Source organism: Musca autumnalis, unplaced genomic scaffold (genome assembly GCF_047663935.1).
Source record: "Musca autumnalis isolate F117 unplaced genomic scaffold, ASM4766393v1 scaffold_3, whole genome shotgun sequence".
Taxonomy (NCBI): domain Eukaryota; kingdom Metazoa; phylum Arthropoda; class Insecta; order Diptera; family Muscidae; genus Musca; species Musca autumnalis.
The window spans coordinates 174,686,144-174,705,138 of NW_027411866.1; the positions used below are offsets into that span (position 1 = coordinate 174,686,144).

At 36.2% G+C, this 18,995-nt stretch overlaps 1 protein-coding gene across 1 annotated transcript; it reads right to left on the reverse strand.

Moving 5' to 3' along the window:
* Positions 1 to 1,768: 1,768 nt before the first annotated feature.
* On the reverse strand, positions 1,769 to 18,392 carry Idgf4 (Imaginal disc growth factor 4). The gene is made up of 3 exons (XM_073975813.1): positions 18,002 to 18,392; positions 2,596 to 3,156; positions 1,769 to 2,528 (listed from the first exon to the last, which is right to left on the reverse strand). Exons 1-3 carry the CDS (start codon positions 18,123 to 18,125, stop codon positions 1,882 to 1,884), a joined length of 1,332 nt encoding a protein of 443 aa, XP_073831914.1. The 5' UTR covers positions 18,126 to 18,392; the 3' UTR covers positions 1,769 to 1,881.
* Positions 18,393 to 18,995: the final 603 nt, after the last annotated feature.

The following is an 18,995-nucleotide window of genomic DNA, read 5'->3' on the forward strand; positions in this document are numbered from 1 at the left end:
CTTTGCCGACAGAGATATACCCTCAACCTGTGTGGATTAAAATACTTTTTTCCCAAAAACAAAAAAAAAAAACTTATATATTTAGGGGGGTTTTCAAAATTTTGGGCGTATGAACCAACAACAGTATGGATAGGATTAAAGCTCAAAAATTTGGGGGATAACGATGAATAGCGCTTTTTTATCACACTAGCCTACGAAAAGCATAATATCGCTGTAAACAGAGCCACTACGAAAACCTTCGGTAAAAATGTTCAAAGGATCCTCGAACAGACCCTTAACCACACAAAAATGTTGGTGGTACCACAAGGATTGGATAGATAAGCCCAAATTTGAACATAAACTAAGTTTCGGCAATTTCCAAAGTTTGGGCCAAATCGGTTGCTACGTCTATGAGTAATCCCGCGTACCATTTTAGAGAATATTTTCGAACTTTTGTGAGGGAAGTACCGGAAGGAGTGGACCTAAAGCGCCACCTTCGAATTTCAACTAATATTCGAAGAAATATTATAATATCCAAAGTGTGGACGAACGCAGTATTAGGTTCGAGCTCTCCAGCCACTACATATGATGCCATAGGGGTTTTTTTTACAACTTTTGGGCTTTTTTCTCAAGAAGTATGGACTTGTCCCCAGAAAAAAACTTTTACCGTCGTAATTGAAGCAGCGAAACAAAAATCAAAGTGATTAGAGAGCAGGTCTTAAAGTAAATTTATCCAAAATTTTGTGTGGGATGTACCCGAAGGAGGACACAAATATAGTCCTTATTCAAACCTGATCTATATATGGTAGATATATTAGGGTGTGCATAGTATGGACCACATCAGTCACTTCCATCAAGCGCAGAATTTTTCCGAACATTATTGAGCTTTTGTGGGGGAGGTACCTGAAGGAGTGGACCGAACTTAAACTAAGTTTGCACAAAATATTACGAAGGCCAAATCCGAATTGACAGATCCGTTCGACAGTTATCTTGCGTTCCAAACACTACACACAGTGTCATAAGTGTTTTTTGTACCTTTCAGGCAATTTTCTCAGGAAGTATGGACTAGCCCCTGATGAAACTTATACCGTCGTATGGGGGCGGTGAATACAGGTTACTACAACAAAAATCAAAGCGATTCGTGACCAGGTCCTAAACTGAAATTTTCCGAAATTTTCTTCTTTAATGTGGTAACTCAAGTTTTAGAGATATCAGTATGAAAAAATAGAATTTGTTAACTCATAAAACGATTTGTTAACTCATGTAACGATCGATATGTTCTAGGAATAAATTTATAGTCATTATACTAAAAATTTTAACAATTTTCATACAAAAGTTTATGGTCCATTTAAACCTCTAAATATTATGTGATCATTATGTTTAATTGCAAACCTTATTTAAAATTTCGCGTCGGCTGGGCATTATTTTCGGCCTACAGAGCAGCTACAAACTCGGTTTTTGGTCCATTTCATCCGTCTCTATTTTGGACCGAGAACGATCTCCATACAAAATTTCGTGACGATTGAGCCATAATCGCGGCCTTGTGTTTGATTACAATTTCTAATGAACGGACAGATCTAAAAATATCTTTATCTCGTCGAGATATGAATTTTGATGTACCACATCGAATATTTCATGAATTTTCGCTAAAACAAACTTATAATACCCTTACCACATTGTGTTGTAGGCTATAAAAATATAAACGATTATTACCTGCTGTTCCTCGAAACAATTCTATGAAAAATCCACAATTTTTACCACTCCTTAACAATTCTTATAAAATCCACGATTATGATAACATGTTAACATTTATTTTACGCTTTCACTTGCAAATACAAAAAACAAAATCTTAAGAAACGATAGTCAAGGTATCTTAACTTATGAGTATGAGTTCGGTACATTTTACAACTTATACTTGATGGCACGTAGAATGGGATATTTATCACCGGAGCAGGCACCACGGAAATCGTCGTATGACAAATCAACCAATGCTACACCACCCAAACCCTTGGCCTTAACATAAGCAGCCTTGTTGGCAGCACTATCGGGATCTTCATAAGCAACCCACAGACCATTTTCACCGTTGTCATCAGCGGAACGATAAGCATAGCTGCCAAAACGTTTGGTTGGATCGTTGACCTTGCGGAGTGGTTGATCAGCACCCTTCAAATGTTGATTGGCATTGTTGGGCAACTTGCTGCATACCTCAGGCCAGCTGTAGAGACCTTCGGTTTGAGTTTGAACTCCAGCGGGGCCAGCTTTGTCGGTTTCAGGTACTGGTGGCAAACCAGTAAGGCCAGAATCCTTGGTCATTTTCCATGAGCGACCATAGGCGGCAATACCAACATTGATCTTGGTGGCAGGGCAGTGGTTTTGCAACCAGTATTGCACTTGGAAGTTGACATTGGATTCGGGGTTACGTTCGTTGAGTTCATACAATGGGGCAGGGTAATCGGCAACTTCGGGGTTACGTTGTGGTGTCTGGAAATCAAAAGCCATCAAATTGACATAATCCAGATTGTTGACCAAAGCTGGGACATCATAGAACACTAAAAACAAAAGAGACATATTAAAATGTATACCCCCTCATAATGTCTAGGAAGATCTTGAACTTACACGAAGAGTTAACATTGGGCAATACGGTCAAACCCAAAAGATAACCATCGGGACGCAAGGCATTCTTCAATTCTCTCATCAAAAAGGTGAAAGCTTCTTTGTGTTCCTCAGCCTTTTCGTCAACAACAAAATCACCAGTGAACACCTTCTTAAAACCTTTCCAGAATTTACCAAAACCGCCATGAACCTTCTTTGGCTTATTTTTGGGGAATTGCCAGGCAATATCTAAACCATCAAAACCATAGGTCTTAACCAAAGAGTGAGCGCTGTTGATGAATGGAATACGAGCATTGCTAGATTCCAACAATGTCAAATATTTGTTACTGTCGGGATCAACTTCATCACGATCACCACCCACGCTCAACAAAACCTTCAAATGGGGGAACTTCTTCTTTAAACCGGTAATGGTACGATACAAACCGGTGCCAACATCCAAATCAAGTTTTTCATTGTTGCTAACCAATTTGTTGGTGGTTGGATTGATGCTGGCATAGCCGTAAACGAGATGAGAGCAGAATTGCAAAGCAGGTTCCAAGTCGGGTAAAGTCAATTTGGCAAGACCTGTAAATAAAAAAATATGTTTGTTGTCATTAGTTTTTTGTGATTGGTTTTTAATTGATTTTTTATTCATACGCAGAAATGGCAATTACTTAATAATTTGTTTGCCACACCTTGCGTGACCTCTTGGAAATAATAAAGATTTTGTTGTTTACATGTGAAAATAGAAAAAGATTTTATTTGCGAACGGAATGAATGATTGTTTTTATATACATACTAGTTTGTATGTATGTCGAATTACACACGAAGATCTTATAAATGATTTGCTTTTGAAAGGTCTTTTAAAGGTTTTAACCAAGTATTAAATAAGTAAAAAAGTATCAGTCGGCTTTGCCGACAGAGCATGTGTTGTTTGAAATTTTAATCCATTGACAATATCGAATCGATTACCGGCTACGCAAAAATTATGTATTTAGGAGGTTTTTAGGTTATGTGGCCCTTTTTGGACGTATTAACATGCCGACAAAATTATATATTTGGATTAAAGCTCAAAAGTGTTGCGAAGGAGGTACCCGAAGACATAGGCAGAGGCACAGTGCATTTTGGAAGCTAGATAGCGTTTTGGGAAGCTAGATAAGCAGGACCGCAATTAATTTTAAAATAATTTTCCAAAGGATTTTCGAACAGATCCTAAACTGCACTCAAACAAAAATGTTGAACATTTGTGGGGGAGGAACCCTAAGGAGAAGACCATTTTCGAAGTTAAACTACATTTGGAACAACATATTAGGTGATTAAAAGGTTGGACTACATCGGTTGCTCTGTATCGTTTTAGTAAATTTTCTTTGCGCTTTTGGCGGGGAGGTACCGGAAGAAGTGGAAAGATATTGCCCATCTACGAACATAAATATATATAATAATAATAATTGTTCCACAAACATCCCCTACGGGACAAGGGAGACTTCTCTCATATCAATGAGTGCACCCCGATTCATATTAGCTCAATGATATGGGACCTACTGTTGATCGCCGAGTCCAAACGGCGTGTCTTAAGACACCACTTGTTGAGAAGTTTTACATGGCTGAAATACTCAGGCTGATAGTTTGAATTGGCTGATCCGTTCAAAAGTTATCGTGTGCTCCATTCACTACACATGGCGTCATAAGGGGTTTCCACAACTTGCGCGCTATTTTCTCAGAAAGTATGGACTCGCCCTGAAAAAACTTGTACCATCGAAATGTGATCTGCGAATACAAGTTGTTGCAACAAAAATCAAAGCGATTCGAGAGCAGCTCTTAAACTGCACTTTTCCGAAATTTTGTGTAGAAGGTGGCCGAAGGAACTTCATCTGTGTCTCGTAGAAATTTTACGAGGTACACAGTATGGACGAGCTCGGTTACTGGCTTAGAGAGTTACCGTGAGCACATGTTTTGTGGGGGAGGTACCCGAAGGAGTGGACCGATATGATATACAATATATTTTCGAACTTAAACTAAGTTTGGACAAAATGTTACGAAGGCCAAATTATGGACCCAATCGATTGATCCGTTCAAGAGTTATAGTGCCCTTCAGCTAGCCAGCCAGACAAACCGACGGACGGACATGTCTAAATCGGATTTCGTCCAAACCTACTTGGGGTCTAAACCCTTTATTTCGATGAGACACTACATTTTGCCCGTATGAAAGCGTATATACCATTGTTAGTCAAAAGACGAAGGGTATAAAATAGTTGTCATGCATGAAAAAGACGTCAGAAGCCTTCTTCTGCAATACAGGGATCTCAGAGAATTTCTGTTTTTATTTAGACCTCATAGGGATAATGTTGTTATACGAAAGATCCCTGGGGGCCTTCTATTGTTATACAGAGGCCCTCCAAGGCTTTCGGTAACTAAACAAACCTCAGAGTCCTTCTATTGCTATACATTAGACCTTCTGGCGCTATATAAATGAGGGCTATGCGAAAGATCCCAGGGGCCTTTTGTGGTTATACAGAAGACTTCAGAGGCCATTTGTTGATGTAAAGAAGACCTCAAAGGCCTTCTATTGCAATACAGAAGGCCTTCTATTCCTATACAGAAGGCCTTAAGGGCATTCTATTGCTATACAGAAGACCACAGAGGCCTGCTGTTACTCTACAGAAGATCTCACAGGGCTTCTATTGTTACACAGAAGACCTCAGAGATCTTCTTCTACTATACAGAAGATTTCCAAATACGTATCTTATAATAAAGATAATCTCAGAGGACTTCTGTTGACTACAGAAATTCTCAGAGGCCTTCTGTTGCTATACAAAAGACCTCAAAGGCCTTCTATTACTAATACAGAAGAGGTTAGAGGCTTTCTGATACTATACAGAAGACCCCAGAGTCCTTTTCATACTATACGGAGGATCTCAGAGGCCTTCTGTTTCTATACAGAACACTTCAGAGGCCTTCTGTTGCTCTACAGAAGACCCCAGAGTATTTTTGATATTATACGGATGATTTCAAAGGCCTAATGTTGCTAATCTACACCAATAGCCACATGTTACTTGCTTATGCTGATGATATAGACATCATGGGTCGATCAGTAAAAGAAGTAACTGATACCTTTATAAAGGTCGAAGGAGAATCTGCTAAAGTGGGTCTGGCGGTAAACGGTGAGAAGACCAAGTTGATGGTGTCGACGCGCAATGCGTCCATTGAGCTCGGACCGACTGTGGAAGTTGGTTCCTATAATATTGAGGTAGTAAAAGACTTCGTCTACCTCGGCACCTCCGTCAACACAACAAACGACATCAGTTGTGAAATAAAAAGAAGAATTGTATTGGCCAACAGATGCTACTTTGGATTAAGTAAGCAGTTTAAAAACAAAGCCACATCTCGTCAAACAAAAATAACGCTCTACAAAACACTGATACTACCCGTGCTGATGTATGGCTCCGAAGCCTGGGTACTTGCGCAAGCAGACATGGCAGTGCTTGGTGTGTTTGAGAGAAAAATTCTTCGAAAGATCTACGGACCAATCTGCGTTGACGGTGAATATCGACGTCGCATGAACCACGAGCTGTATCTGCTATACAACGACATCAATATTGTTAAACGTATCGAGATGCAGCGATTGCGTTGGCTAGGCCATATCATAAGAATGAGCGATGATGAACCCGCTAAAAAGGCGTATGAATACATGCCACATGGCGGTGCACGCAGAATTGGCAGGCCAAGGAATAGATGGCGCAAACAAGTGGATGATGAGATGACAAGGCGCGGTATTCCAGTGTGCAAAGCAACAAATAGAGAGGAATGGAGATCTCTTCTTAGTTCGGCCTATAGAACAAATGTTCTGTAATGGGCCAGCTAAGTAAGTAAGTAAGTAAGTATGTTGCTAAAGAAAAAAACATCAGGGATTCTGTTGCTACACCGAATACCTCAGAGACTTTCTGTTTCTATACAGAACACTTCAGAAGCCTTCTGTTGCTCTATAGAAGACCTCGGATGCCATCAATTGCTATACAGAAGACATCAGACGCCTTCTGTTGCTATACAGATGATCTCACAGGACTTCTATTGCTATACAGAAGGCTTCATAGCCCTTCTATTGCTACACAGAAAGCCTCAGAGGACTTCTATTGCTATATAGAAGACCTCAGAGTCCTTTTCAGAGGACCAAAAGGCTTTAGGTTCAGAAAAAATAAGATACCTCTGAGGGCTTCTGTTGCTATACAGAAGACATCAGAGGCTTTTTGATGCCATACAGAGGATCTCAAAGGCCTTACACGGTGCTCTTGAAACAAATTTAAATAGAAGGTGCTTACACTTGGGAAGTTTTTGCGGATTCTGAAACTACAATGTTTATAGATGAGAAAAATCAAAAAACAAAAAAAAAATCGCCGAACGTTTTTTAAATAAATCGCGATTCAAATTGACATTTTAAGGGTTTTGTAGGTTTGTTGTGTATTTATTTCAGCTAAAGTCCATATTTTGTTGCTTCAACATTTGAAGAAACAAAATGTTTAACAGCGGGTAATGAAATTGATTACTACGAGCAGAGGCAGAGAAGACTATAGTTTCGGAAGCAGCCAAACCTCCTCATCAGTTCTCTTAACCGCTGACTTTTGTAGGTTTTCATGATTTTGCTTGGTCCTATCGAAATGGGACTAAAAAAATGTTGTAGCAGTGAAAATTCTGACATAGCTACAACATTTTCTTTAGCCCCATTTCGATAGGACTTAACGTTCTCAAGAAAAATCGCAATTTATTAAAAAATATATACAGCGATTTTTTCTTGTTTTGGATTTTCTGTTTCAGAATCCGCAAAAACTTCCTTGGTATAAGCGGTTTTCATTTAAAGTTAGTTAAGGTGCACTGTGCATAACATTGTAATATAAGGAGGCAATACAGTCAACCCATTGTCCAAATTTGAACTTCTATATTTTAATAACGGTAAAACCTACGAAGATGTCATAAAAGTCAATCTTGTTGAGAATTTTCATAGCTACAACATTTTCGTTAGTCCCATTTCGATAGGACTTGCGGTTTCCAAGCAAAATCATGAAAACCTAAAAAACACTTAAAAATGTCAATTTGCTTTTGCTTTTTGTTACGATACTCGTATACAATACCTACTAGGCTTTATGTTACTATGTAGGAGATTTCTAAAGCCCTGTTATACATGGAACCTCAGACCCCTTATGTTGCTATACAGAGGACTTCGTAGGCCTTTTTTGCCATACATAAGACCTCGGAGGCCTTTATTTGGCATACGGCTTACCTCAGAGACCTTATGTTGTAATGTAGAGGATGTCAGATGCCTTTTGTTACGATATACAAGAACTCATAGGCTTTATGTTACTATGTATAAAATATCAAAAGCCCTCTCACGTTATACATAGAACCTCAGAGCCCTTCTGTTGCTATACTGAGGACCTCGGGGGCCTTTTTTGCCATACAGAAAACCTCAGAGGCCTTTGTTTGGCATACGGATTACCTCAGATATCTTATGTTGTAATATAGAAGATCTCAAATACCTTTTATTACGATATACAAGACCTAATAAGCTTTATGTTACTATGTAAAGATTTCTCTTGTTACACATAGAATCTAAGAGGCCTTCTGTTGAAAACAGAAAACCTGAGGAACATTATTATGTTTCTTTACAAAGGTCTTGTGAAGTATTCTATATGGTAAATACTTCACAAGACCTCATGTTTATTTACAGAATAACTTATTGACTTACATCTGAGGCCTACTTTTACTGCGTAGAAGGCTTCGGAGCATTTGAGGTCTTCTCTTATAAAAGCTAAGCTTCCTGCCAGCCCAACCCACTCATTCGAATCCAAAGTCTCTGTGTACGCACCATGATGACTAAACATAGCCCATTAATGTAGTAAATTTATTATATATTTTTCTCAATTGTATTGAATTAAACAAGTTTTTTGTTTGCGGAACATTTAAAATTGAATTTCATTTCAAAAACCACAAACAGATCTCCAGCTATTATATTTGTCATACGCCTTAGTCATAATTGAATTGTTATTATAATTATTTCACCTTCCGCTAGAATTCACACCACGTTTAATGAAAGTGAACGCTATGAATGGCTAATGGATCAGAACATTCATACAATTAAATTGATCACAAGATCATTTCGTTTTCTAGAAATTAAGAAACTGATTTTGTGAAGAATTTACAAAACAAATCAACAATGGAGATACATACATATGTAACACTAATTATAACTGTAACATTACTACATTTTTAATATATATGGTCTGTTCCTTTACTTCTGAAAATGGTAAAACCGGCAAAAGTTGTAAACTGCTCCCATATGAATTGTATTGTGTCTGAAGTAAAGGAACGCTTTTCGAGTAAAAAGTAGTAAAACTTAAAGATTCTTGAACGTAAAGGAACATAGCTATAGTTTATACATACACTGTACAGTATGTCAAGTAAAGTTTTTAATTTTTTTTATTTTTAAGTTAGATAAGCCTCGCAAAACTATTTAAAAGGTATATGTATCTGTATGGAACAAATTTTTAACAAATATCTACCGTGATTAGGGGAAATATTTCATGAATATGTAGATTTATCTGCGAAATGATATAGTGCCAAAATTTGATTGGAAAACTGTACTGTTTCATTCAATTAATTAATTTTGTTTTGCTTTCACGTTGTTTTGCAATGTTTTTGCTTGTATAGAAAAGCATATACCCCAGCGCACATAACCTTTTCGTATTTACTAGCTGCGGACATAACTAATTATCACTTTGATGAAATACTTTAAGTGGTTTTATATTTTTGCAATTTATTTCTCGGAAGTAAACAAACAAATTTAAATTGGATGCGAGAAATTGAGTCCATACATGTCTGTCGGGATTTATAATAATTGCAACTGCAAATGACTACGACACGTCATTTGAAGAAAACAAACAAATTATTCACACTCTACGGAGCAGTGGACAAACTGATGCAATTATATTATGTAGAAGTATTTGCGAATATTGAAACCTATTTTATATACATATTTTTTTTAATATAGAAATAATTAGTTATAATCTTTTACAGGTCCTATATTCGATGTTTGGGATTATTGTATCTGGTGAGTAACCAATTTTTTATTCTACTTGTAGATATATTAAAAAAACATATTACGCACAAACATTCCCGAACAGACAGAGGGACTTCCACATCAATGATTTGCTAAATGATATGGGACCTAATTTTTATAGCCGAATACGAGCGTTGTGTCTTAAGACACTTGTAGGGAAGTTTTACATGACTGAAGTACTCAGGAAATGGCGTTTTAATGTAAACGCAGAGAGGTATTTCTGACACCCTTGAAAATGTGTAGTTATCTGACTTGGAGGTCGAAACGGGTCATTCAGTGTGGAAGGCGGTGTGCTTACCAATGAACCACGGTGGCAGCTGAATATAGTTATTATATAGAATACAACTCCAATTCCGTACAATACCCATTAGGCGGCCTTTTCTCACTAAGGTACATCTTATCAAAACGTGTCTACAGTTAAAGTTTACAATTAGGATATACCAAAAAAGAAGCAAACACAATGTGAGACTTTTGCTTGTACAAATTCTTTGACGTATCGATGCCTTACTTCCTCAACCTCGTATCTTAAAAAATACAACTTTTCAGGAGAGACAAAAAACGGTTTATCTTTTGATACATCCCTGTTTGGGTAAAAGTGTAAGAGGCAATTATTAGGGAATTAGGTACATCTATGCATAGTAGAAGGAATAATATGTTAATCTTTTTTTAATTTAAGCATTAAAAGCATTTTTTGAAATACGAGTTTGAGGCAGTAAATCAAATCTAATGTTTGTGGGCCCATTACAACGAAAGTGCATGTGATAGCGACAAACGCCGAAATATGTATCTCCTCTTTTTTGGCCTTCTATCACACTGCATTGTGAGAATATGGTTATTTGGTTCGTGGTACCTCAAACATAGACACAACCAGTGACGTAGATATCTATCGTCCACTTCTGCCTGCTTTTATGGTAACTATTGCATAGGTATTGAGAATCACCGTGGTGCAGTGGTATGCACGTCCGCCTTGCACTCAGATTGCCTGCGGTTCAATCCCTAACCAGAATATCAAAATTTTCGGCGGTGGCAAATTCCCTCAGTGTAATGTCGGATTACATTTCCTCAGTATTTCAACTTCACTAAAAAGTGGTGTCGTAAGACACGCCGTTCCGGCTCGGCGATAAGAAGCATGTCCCACATTATTTAGAAAATGTTAATTAGCGTGCACTCATTGACAGGAGAGAAGCCCCCCCTTGTCCTCTCGTGGGTATTGTGGAACATATGTTTGTATGTATTCCACTTTTATCCGTTCACTCAATACCAAATAGTACTTAATTTAGTACCACTTAGTAATTTTCGTATATACAGTATAGTCTCGATAATCCGGACACTCCTTAATCCGGACAACGCGGTAATCCGGACACCAGAATTTTTTACATTGTTGACTCGGTAATCCGGACATCTCATATTGTTCGTACCTCGATAATCCGGACACCAAAATTTTTTCCTATCTTGAGCATTAGATTTTTAATTATTTCATTGACGTTTTCGTTGTTAGCAATATCAATTGGTGTATAAATAAGAAAAATTAAGTTTTTCAAATTTTTCGGCCCACAACTCGTCTTTCCGGCTAGCCACTGTTGAATCTATCGAATAAATTTCTACCCTTCAACCACCGATTGATGACGATAAGCAACAGTATTTTAAACCTAGTGATGCGTAGCCTAGTTCCCTTACAAATCTATATTGGGTGTTCCTTTCCTCTAAAGGAATTAGTTTATTAAGCCTCCGTATAGTGAGAAAGTCCCTTGGAACTGTGTTTTGTATTCCAATGATATTTTATCTAGAAATGTTTATAACATTTAAAGCGTTTGGATTAATAGCTTAGTTTTAAGATTTAGATTTTTTAAATTCTCTAAGTAATTTTTTGAGTTAACGACAAAAATCGGTAAAATTAAAAAGCAAAATGATGGATGAAAAATTAAAATAAAATTTGGTAGCACTCTTGCAATAGGCAGAACTTAACGGTCACTTTTTTGGTCGCTTACTTAGTTAACTAACTTAGGTTTTTTCAGTAACGCAAAAAATGAGTTGGAGAATAGCAATTCTTACATAGAAATTTCATTAAATCATTTAAAAAACGTATTTTATTCTCAATCTTTGATGTACAAAATCGCAGGCAACTACGGATCGGTGTATTGTATTCTTGTAATTATAACACCAATAGATTTTAATCCCATTATCTTATTCGAAGGCTATAACATATATATTAAACAGTACCTTTTTTGTTTCAACGACGAGATAAAGTCAGTTGCTGATGTTCATAGAAATGGCTAAAATATATTCACCATAAGGAGATGAGTGCATTTGAATTTTGAAGTTATATCTCAAGTCGTAACAGACTCTTGTCTCTTGTCCCATAGACACTGTACATGGCTATAAAGTTTATATCCTTAAAAAACTATGAAAAAATATACACCAATTATAAAGAAGTTTTAGACTACCTGTGTATTGAAACCCGCCCCACATGGTGGTGCACGCAGAACTGGCAGGCCAAGGCTTCGATGGAGCAAACAAGTGGAATAAGAGATGACAAGGCGTGATATTCCAAAAACCGAAGCATCAAATAGAGAGAATTGGAGATCTTGTCTTAGTTCGGCTTATGGAAAAAATATTCTGTAATGGGCCAGCTATGTAAGTAAGTGTATTGGAAATGTCACCTAAATTGCGCCGCAGGAGTAAAATTAAGAAGTAAATTTGGTAGCCAGAAAAGTTGCTTAAAATGTTAACAACCCGTGATATTTGCTTAATATGAATTCGTTTACTTAAGATGTCAGGTTATTATCTAGTAAACGTCCGATATTAATGATTTAAACTTACAAATTATGTGTTTTTGTGACTACTCGGTAATCCGGACAATTCGATAATCCGGACATCGCCGAAACATGTGGTGTCCGGATTATCGAGACTATACTGTATTTCCAAATCACCTCCTTACATAGGCCTTGTACACACGCTGCGACTTTTGATGCATGCATCACCATTTTTTAGCGGTGTTGCAAAAAATAGTAGTAATGGAGGGAATGAAAATGTACGAAATGTATGAAATGTAAAATTTCATGACTAATCATTTAATTTATTAATAACATTTAGAATGTTAAAATTATTTAATGTACATCATGGATTTAAAAGAATGTAATAAAAATAAATGGACTAAACTTCCTCCTTTATTTGATAAGTATGTTCTTAGTTTCTTATCGCATTCATAGTTGAAACTGAATTGCTTGTGTTCCAAATGTGTTTTTACATCAAAATGCGAATTGCAGAAAATAGAATTTAATTTTTTGAATCGATTGGATTAATATTGACGCCGTTCGTTGCTCAATTTGTTGCCCAACATTTCGTAAAAATATTTCAATAATTATAATTGTGTGAACACCCATATCAATACAAAGTTACAAATCAAATGTTACATAACATATATTCCGTTAATTTAAAGAATTATGTACCTGTATTTTACAAATAAACGTAAAAACCCAACAGATATTATAATATGGGCTATTTTACTCTAAAGAAAAGTAATTGTCGGAGTTTTCTTACCTGTATGTCGTAGAATGGAATAACCCGAATGTTGGAAAATACATTTTTACCTAACAATGTTTTTTCCAAAAATTTTGTTATTTACATTTATTATTATTAACAAATATTTTTAATAATTTTGGTTTAACAATTTATACCTACATGCATTCAACAATCATAATATGTATGTAAAATCGTACACGTTTGTTACAAAAATTACACGTCTTACAATATTACGAAAAAATGCAACCCTACAAGTACGAAAATGGTGATGCATGCATCAAAAGTCGCAGCGTGTGTACAAGGCCATAAAAATAATATCTCAACCAATATTAGCATAACAATTTTGAAGATTTTAACTTTATTCGTTCCCAAAATACCAAATTCGGAATTATACACTTTTAATAAATAATAATAAATTTTAGTAAATTTTAGTAATTGTCGTAAACATATTGTTCTAATTTCCAAAAACCCTTTAATGCAACTATTTTGCACTCCGTCCCTGCCCCAATTTTCCGCTCAGAATTCTAGCTCTAGTCGTTCGCGTAATACGAAAGGTAAATTTTTTTGTGCATTTTGGTACTTTTTTCTTACGAACACACCTACACTTCTATAGGAACCCTCACTCAGAATTTGAAGATTCTAGATTTAGCCGTTTCACCTCGACGTTGATTACCATTAAGTCAGACAAATGTTATAAATTTTAGTACATTTAATTAATTTTCGTAACCCTTCTACTACGAATTTTCAAAAACCCAGCCAAATGGACCACCTGCGCCCCAAGACGAACTCTCATCGAAAAATTTCAAGATCCTAGCTTCAGCCGTTTCACCTGGGCATTGATTGTCAGTCAACCATTATTGCTCAGGTATTAAGATACGAGTTTGAGGCAGTCATGAAAATAGGAGTGAATGAGATGCGAGAATATATTTTATTAATATTTAGAGAACCGCGACAACATATTGAGATAATAAGTGGTTGCGGTAATAAAACACAAAAATAGCAATCGTTTGATACAAAGTCAAAATCGCATTTTTTAAGATACGAGGTTGGGGAAGTAAGGTATCGATATACCAAAAATTATTAGTAAGCTAACTTCTGATTCATAGAGAACTCAAAATTTTAAATTACGTTAAACTACGTTTGGAAGAAATTTTTGAGAATTATCTTGGACACTAGTCATTTTAATATGTGCCAGTGGGGTTTTTTAGATTTTGCGCCATTATTTTAAATTTACCGTTTGAAAGGGGGCGTTTAGGACAACCTACAGTAAAAAATATCCAAAACTATCCGAAAGGAACTCATAAGCTTCATTTTCTGAATTTTATGTGGGAGCTACGCGAAGGATCAGAGTCCATATTCCAACCTGATAAACGACTGGGTGAAATAATAACGATGTGCAAAGTTTGGACCAACAGGAAACCTTCTGCGAGACTTATCTTGCGGATTTGCCATTTTAGTTGTTACCGTCAGGTTTTCTTGGAGCATTTATGCCATTATTTCATGAAGTATGGACTTGCCCATTCAATTTTTCCAAAATTTGCGTGGGAGGTACCCGAAGGAGTGTTCCGATATAGCCGATACTTGAACCCGATCAATATTTGGAAGGAATCGATAGCTTCGACAGCTATCGTTCACACATTTTACAAATAAATATTGAACTTTTGTGGGAGCGGCACCCGAAGGAGTGGACCAATAAGGCGCATCTTCGAACTTAAACTGAGTTTGGGCAAAATATTATGAAGTGCAAACTTTGGTTCGAATCGCTTGAGAGTTGTCGTGCGCACCAGCCGTACAGACAGACAGACGGACATGCCTGAATCGGCTCCATATTGTCTGAAACAAATTTTGTCTAACGATACTTGTGGTCATATCGATCCACTCCTTCTGGTACCTGCCCTATAAAAATTCAAAATGTTTTGCTAGAATGGTGGGCACTACGTGGGTCACTCGAAAACCATGTGGCCTAGGCAACTCGCTGTGTCGCCAGGTGTCATTTGACATGTCATTTGACCTTGTGTTGTGTTGTTAACAGTGAATTGAAAAAAAAAAAACACTTTGCAAGAAAAATGGAATTTATTTGTGAACATTTTCGTCCGATAATTTTTCACAACTTTCGACGTGGATTATCACGGTAAGAGTGCATCGATCAAATTAAATCTTAGTATGTCGATAAAGGGCCATCCTATTGCACTATGAAAAACTGGTTTAATGGATTCAATCGTGGCCGGCACTCGAAAAAAAACGAAAGCCGTGAGGGTCGACCAAAATCGGCCTTTGTGCCAGAAAAAAATTAAACCGTGCGTGAACGAATAATGTCAGATCGCCATGTTAAATACCGTGAGATAGAGGCATCCCTGGGCATTTCTTCCACCAACTAACATTTGATATTGCATAAACACCTGGCCGCAAAAATTGATTTTTCTCGCTAAATCCAGCAAAATTGGTCAATCGCTCAAAAATCAAAAAAAAAGACTCTTGTGGTTTTGTGTTAAGAAATTGTGAACAAAAACAATGGCGATGCTTCAAACGACATTTATAAGAAAGTCAAAGACGGCGAATTTTGGATCTACATATGCTTAGGAACCCGAAATAAAACAGAAATAGACCGTTTGGATCTTCGAAAGCAAGCCAAATCCAACAAAAGTTGTTAATGGAAGAAGTTTTTGGAAGCAAATAGTCGTCTGTTTCTTCGGCAAAATTGACCGTGTGGCGACTATACGGCATGGGAAATGTAGGACGGTTAATTCGGAGTATTACACTACAACTTTTTTGCTTGCAGTCTCCTGAGAAATTCGAAAAACGAACAAGAGAATATGAATTGTTCTGCATCATGACAACGCGAGCTCTCTCACATCGATTCAAACCAGCGCCGGTTTGACCGGACAAATGGAGCAATTAATGGGTCATGTGCCGTATAGCCCTGACTTGGGATCCAATGACTTCATTTAATTGCAGCACATGAAGAAAAAAGGCGGGTTCAACGATTTTCTTCGCCAAAAGATGCTGTAAAAGCGTTCAATACCATGCTTTGGAGGCGTCATAATCAAGCCACTGTAACAATCAAAAACTGTCAAGCTTTTCAAAAAAAAATGTCAAATGACACCTGGCGACACTGCGTGTTGCTTAGGCTAGAAGGTTTTCAAGTCACCCTCGTATAACTCACCAAGGGAGTAACTGATATGTACGGTTTATATTTTTTAAGCGAAAAGTCCATACTTCCTTAGATAATGTCCCAAAAGCTCTAAATAGCCTTGTCGGCATCATCTCAAGTAACAATCTTATAAATTGAGTATCAGATTTCCCAGACACTTTTCCTGAACTAAATTTAAATGAAAGGTGCATACACCTGGGAAGTTTTTTTGGATTCTGAAACTACAAAGTTCATAGATAAGAAAATCAAAAAAAAACAACAAAAAAATCGCCGGAGGTATTTTTAAAGAAGTCGCGGCAATGTTCACATTTGTATGGTTTTTTAGGTTTTTAGGATTTTTCTTGAAAACGGCAAGTTTTATCGAAATGGGATTAGAAAAAAATTGGGTAGCAGTGAAAATTCTCTACAAGATTGACCTTTACGATATGCTCGTAGGTTTTGCCGTTTTTGCGATAAAGACGTTGAAATTGGGAAATGCACTGACTGTATCGCCTCCTTGTAAAACAATGCCATGCGGCTTAATTATCTCTAAAAAAATGTTCTTTTTAAATAAACAGCGGTCAAAGGTACAATTTTTAGGGTTTTGTTAGGTTGTCACGATTTTGCTTGAAAACGGTAAGTCTTATCGAAATAAAACTAAAGAAAATGTTATAGCTGTGAAAATTTTCTACGAGATTGGCTTTTGTAGGTTGTACCATTTTTGAGATATATAAGTTTAATTTGGGATATTGCAGTCATGACATTCTTTTTTATGCAGGCAATGGAGATAGTGCAATGTCCCAATCGCCCCGGAGATTTTTTTGTTTTTTCCATTATTCTTATGTATGAACATTGTAGTTGAAAAATCCGCAAAAACTTCCCAGGTGTAAGCTCATTTCATATAAAGTTAGTTCAAGCACCGTGAGTAGTTCAATGTTTTTGCTTAGTGCAGTTTAAGGTCTATTTATAAAAATAACATATGGATTTTATTTGATGTTGATCCAATTTATAATATTTGAAAATGAGAATTACAATTATACAAGAAAAAAGCGTAGTTTTTATTTATCTATTATTTTGCATATACATACATACATATGTATGTACGTACATATACATTCAAATTCGTGTATTTTCAAAACAAATGATGAACATCGTTCACGATAATCTAATTAGCATAAAACTAAAAGCTTTTAATCTCTTTCCAAGAAACAAAAAAAAAAAAATAATAAATAATAACAACAAAAAGTTGGCAGAGATTATGAAATTGTGTCGACAATTTGTGTTTCAAATAACAAAGATAACCTTTTGAGTCAGTTTTTCCCATCCAAGAATTAAACAATTTTTATACATTTTATATTGAAATTAAAAATTCTAGAGAAGTCTCAAAATAAAATCAGAAAAAATTGGTTGGTACACGTCATGGGCCTTCAAGAAATTATTTTGCAAATACAAACATACAACTAATTATACATACTTATGCACATAAAATGCTAACCAAGTCGGGTTAATGAAATGCATTCCCAAAAAAACCTTCAAATTTCTTGGAAACACATTTATTCTTTAGGCAAATAATTCTAGAGATTTTTACACTTCACTGAGAAAATTTGAAATTATTCTGTTTTACTATTCCAGTATTGTTTCTTATTTTTGTTTGTTTTCAATTTATTTACCTTCACGGACATAAGAACTGCCATCATAATAACAGACCAAATGAGATGATGGACCGGCAACGGCCAATGTTTGCTGGACAGCAATTGCACCAAACAAGGCACATAGCAAAATAAGTGATTTCATTTTGCTTTAATTTTTGATTTGTTTAACACGAAACTTTCGGAAAGAGACGTCTTTACGCACCAAAACTTAAACACGAACTAAAGTGACTACCCCGAGTGATGTCTTAAGTAATGTCGGTTTCAAAAAAAAACTGATATTGAACCTCATCAAAAACAATTTAAACAAAAGCAAACAAATTTTGTGTTGTCTCAGAAAAAAACACCTCCCAGATGTCTCATTTTTACACGATAGAGCAAAATCGAGAAGCCGACAAGCAACAACAATACTAAATGTAATTTGAAGCCGTAAGTGCGGCTTAAGAGCAACAATAATAACAACACATGGTGACCAGACCCAAGCAGTGAGCATTAACGAATTCATGATAACATTGCTTTGCACAGATTTATTTTTTATTTTTTCTATTTTTGTTTACTCTTTGTGTGATTTTATTCTTACTCTCAATAAGTAGCGTTTTTAGTGTTGTTGTTTCTATTGATGACATCAATATTCAAATGTGTTGATTTTTAGATCTTCGCACAGTATTCCGAATAATGTTTTACTGATCAGGCCCTGTTCTAAATCTGTAGTGGGATGACCAATCTTTCTTGTAGTTACCGACAAAAATCGGTACAATTAAACCACACAATTATGAACTAAAAGCTGATGAAAAACTGAAAATAGGATATTACGAGTTGATAATAACTGTGTACCAAAAATTGCAGGAACTATGAAATTGAAATTTAATTAATTGAAAAATTAGATCATCAACGCAAAACTTGATACACCATCCAAAAGTTTATTCTGTTTTCGGCTCAGGTCTTAGTAATATCTTTATTTAGGTTGTTAAATTACAGATGTACATATTAATTGTTGAATTTATAAGCAAAATAA

Excerpts from the sequence above, each read along its gene's own strand:
- Idgf4 (XM_073975813.1), bottom strand. The coding sequence starts at position 18,125 with ATGAAATCACTTATTTTGCTATGTGCCTTGTTTGGTGCAATTGCTGTC. Across the intron at positions 3,157-18,001 it reads CAGTTCTTATGTCCGTGAAG|GTCTTGCCAAATTGACTTTA; the intron begins GTAAATAAATTG and ends TTTTATTTACAG. Across the intron at positions 2,529-2,595 it reads GCCCAATGTTAACTCTTCGT|TGTTCTATGATGTCCCAGCT; the intron begins GTAAGTTCAAGA and ends TTTTGTTTTTAG.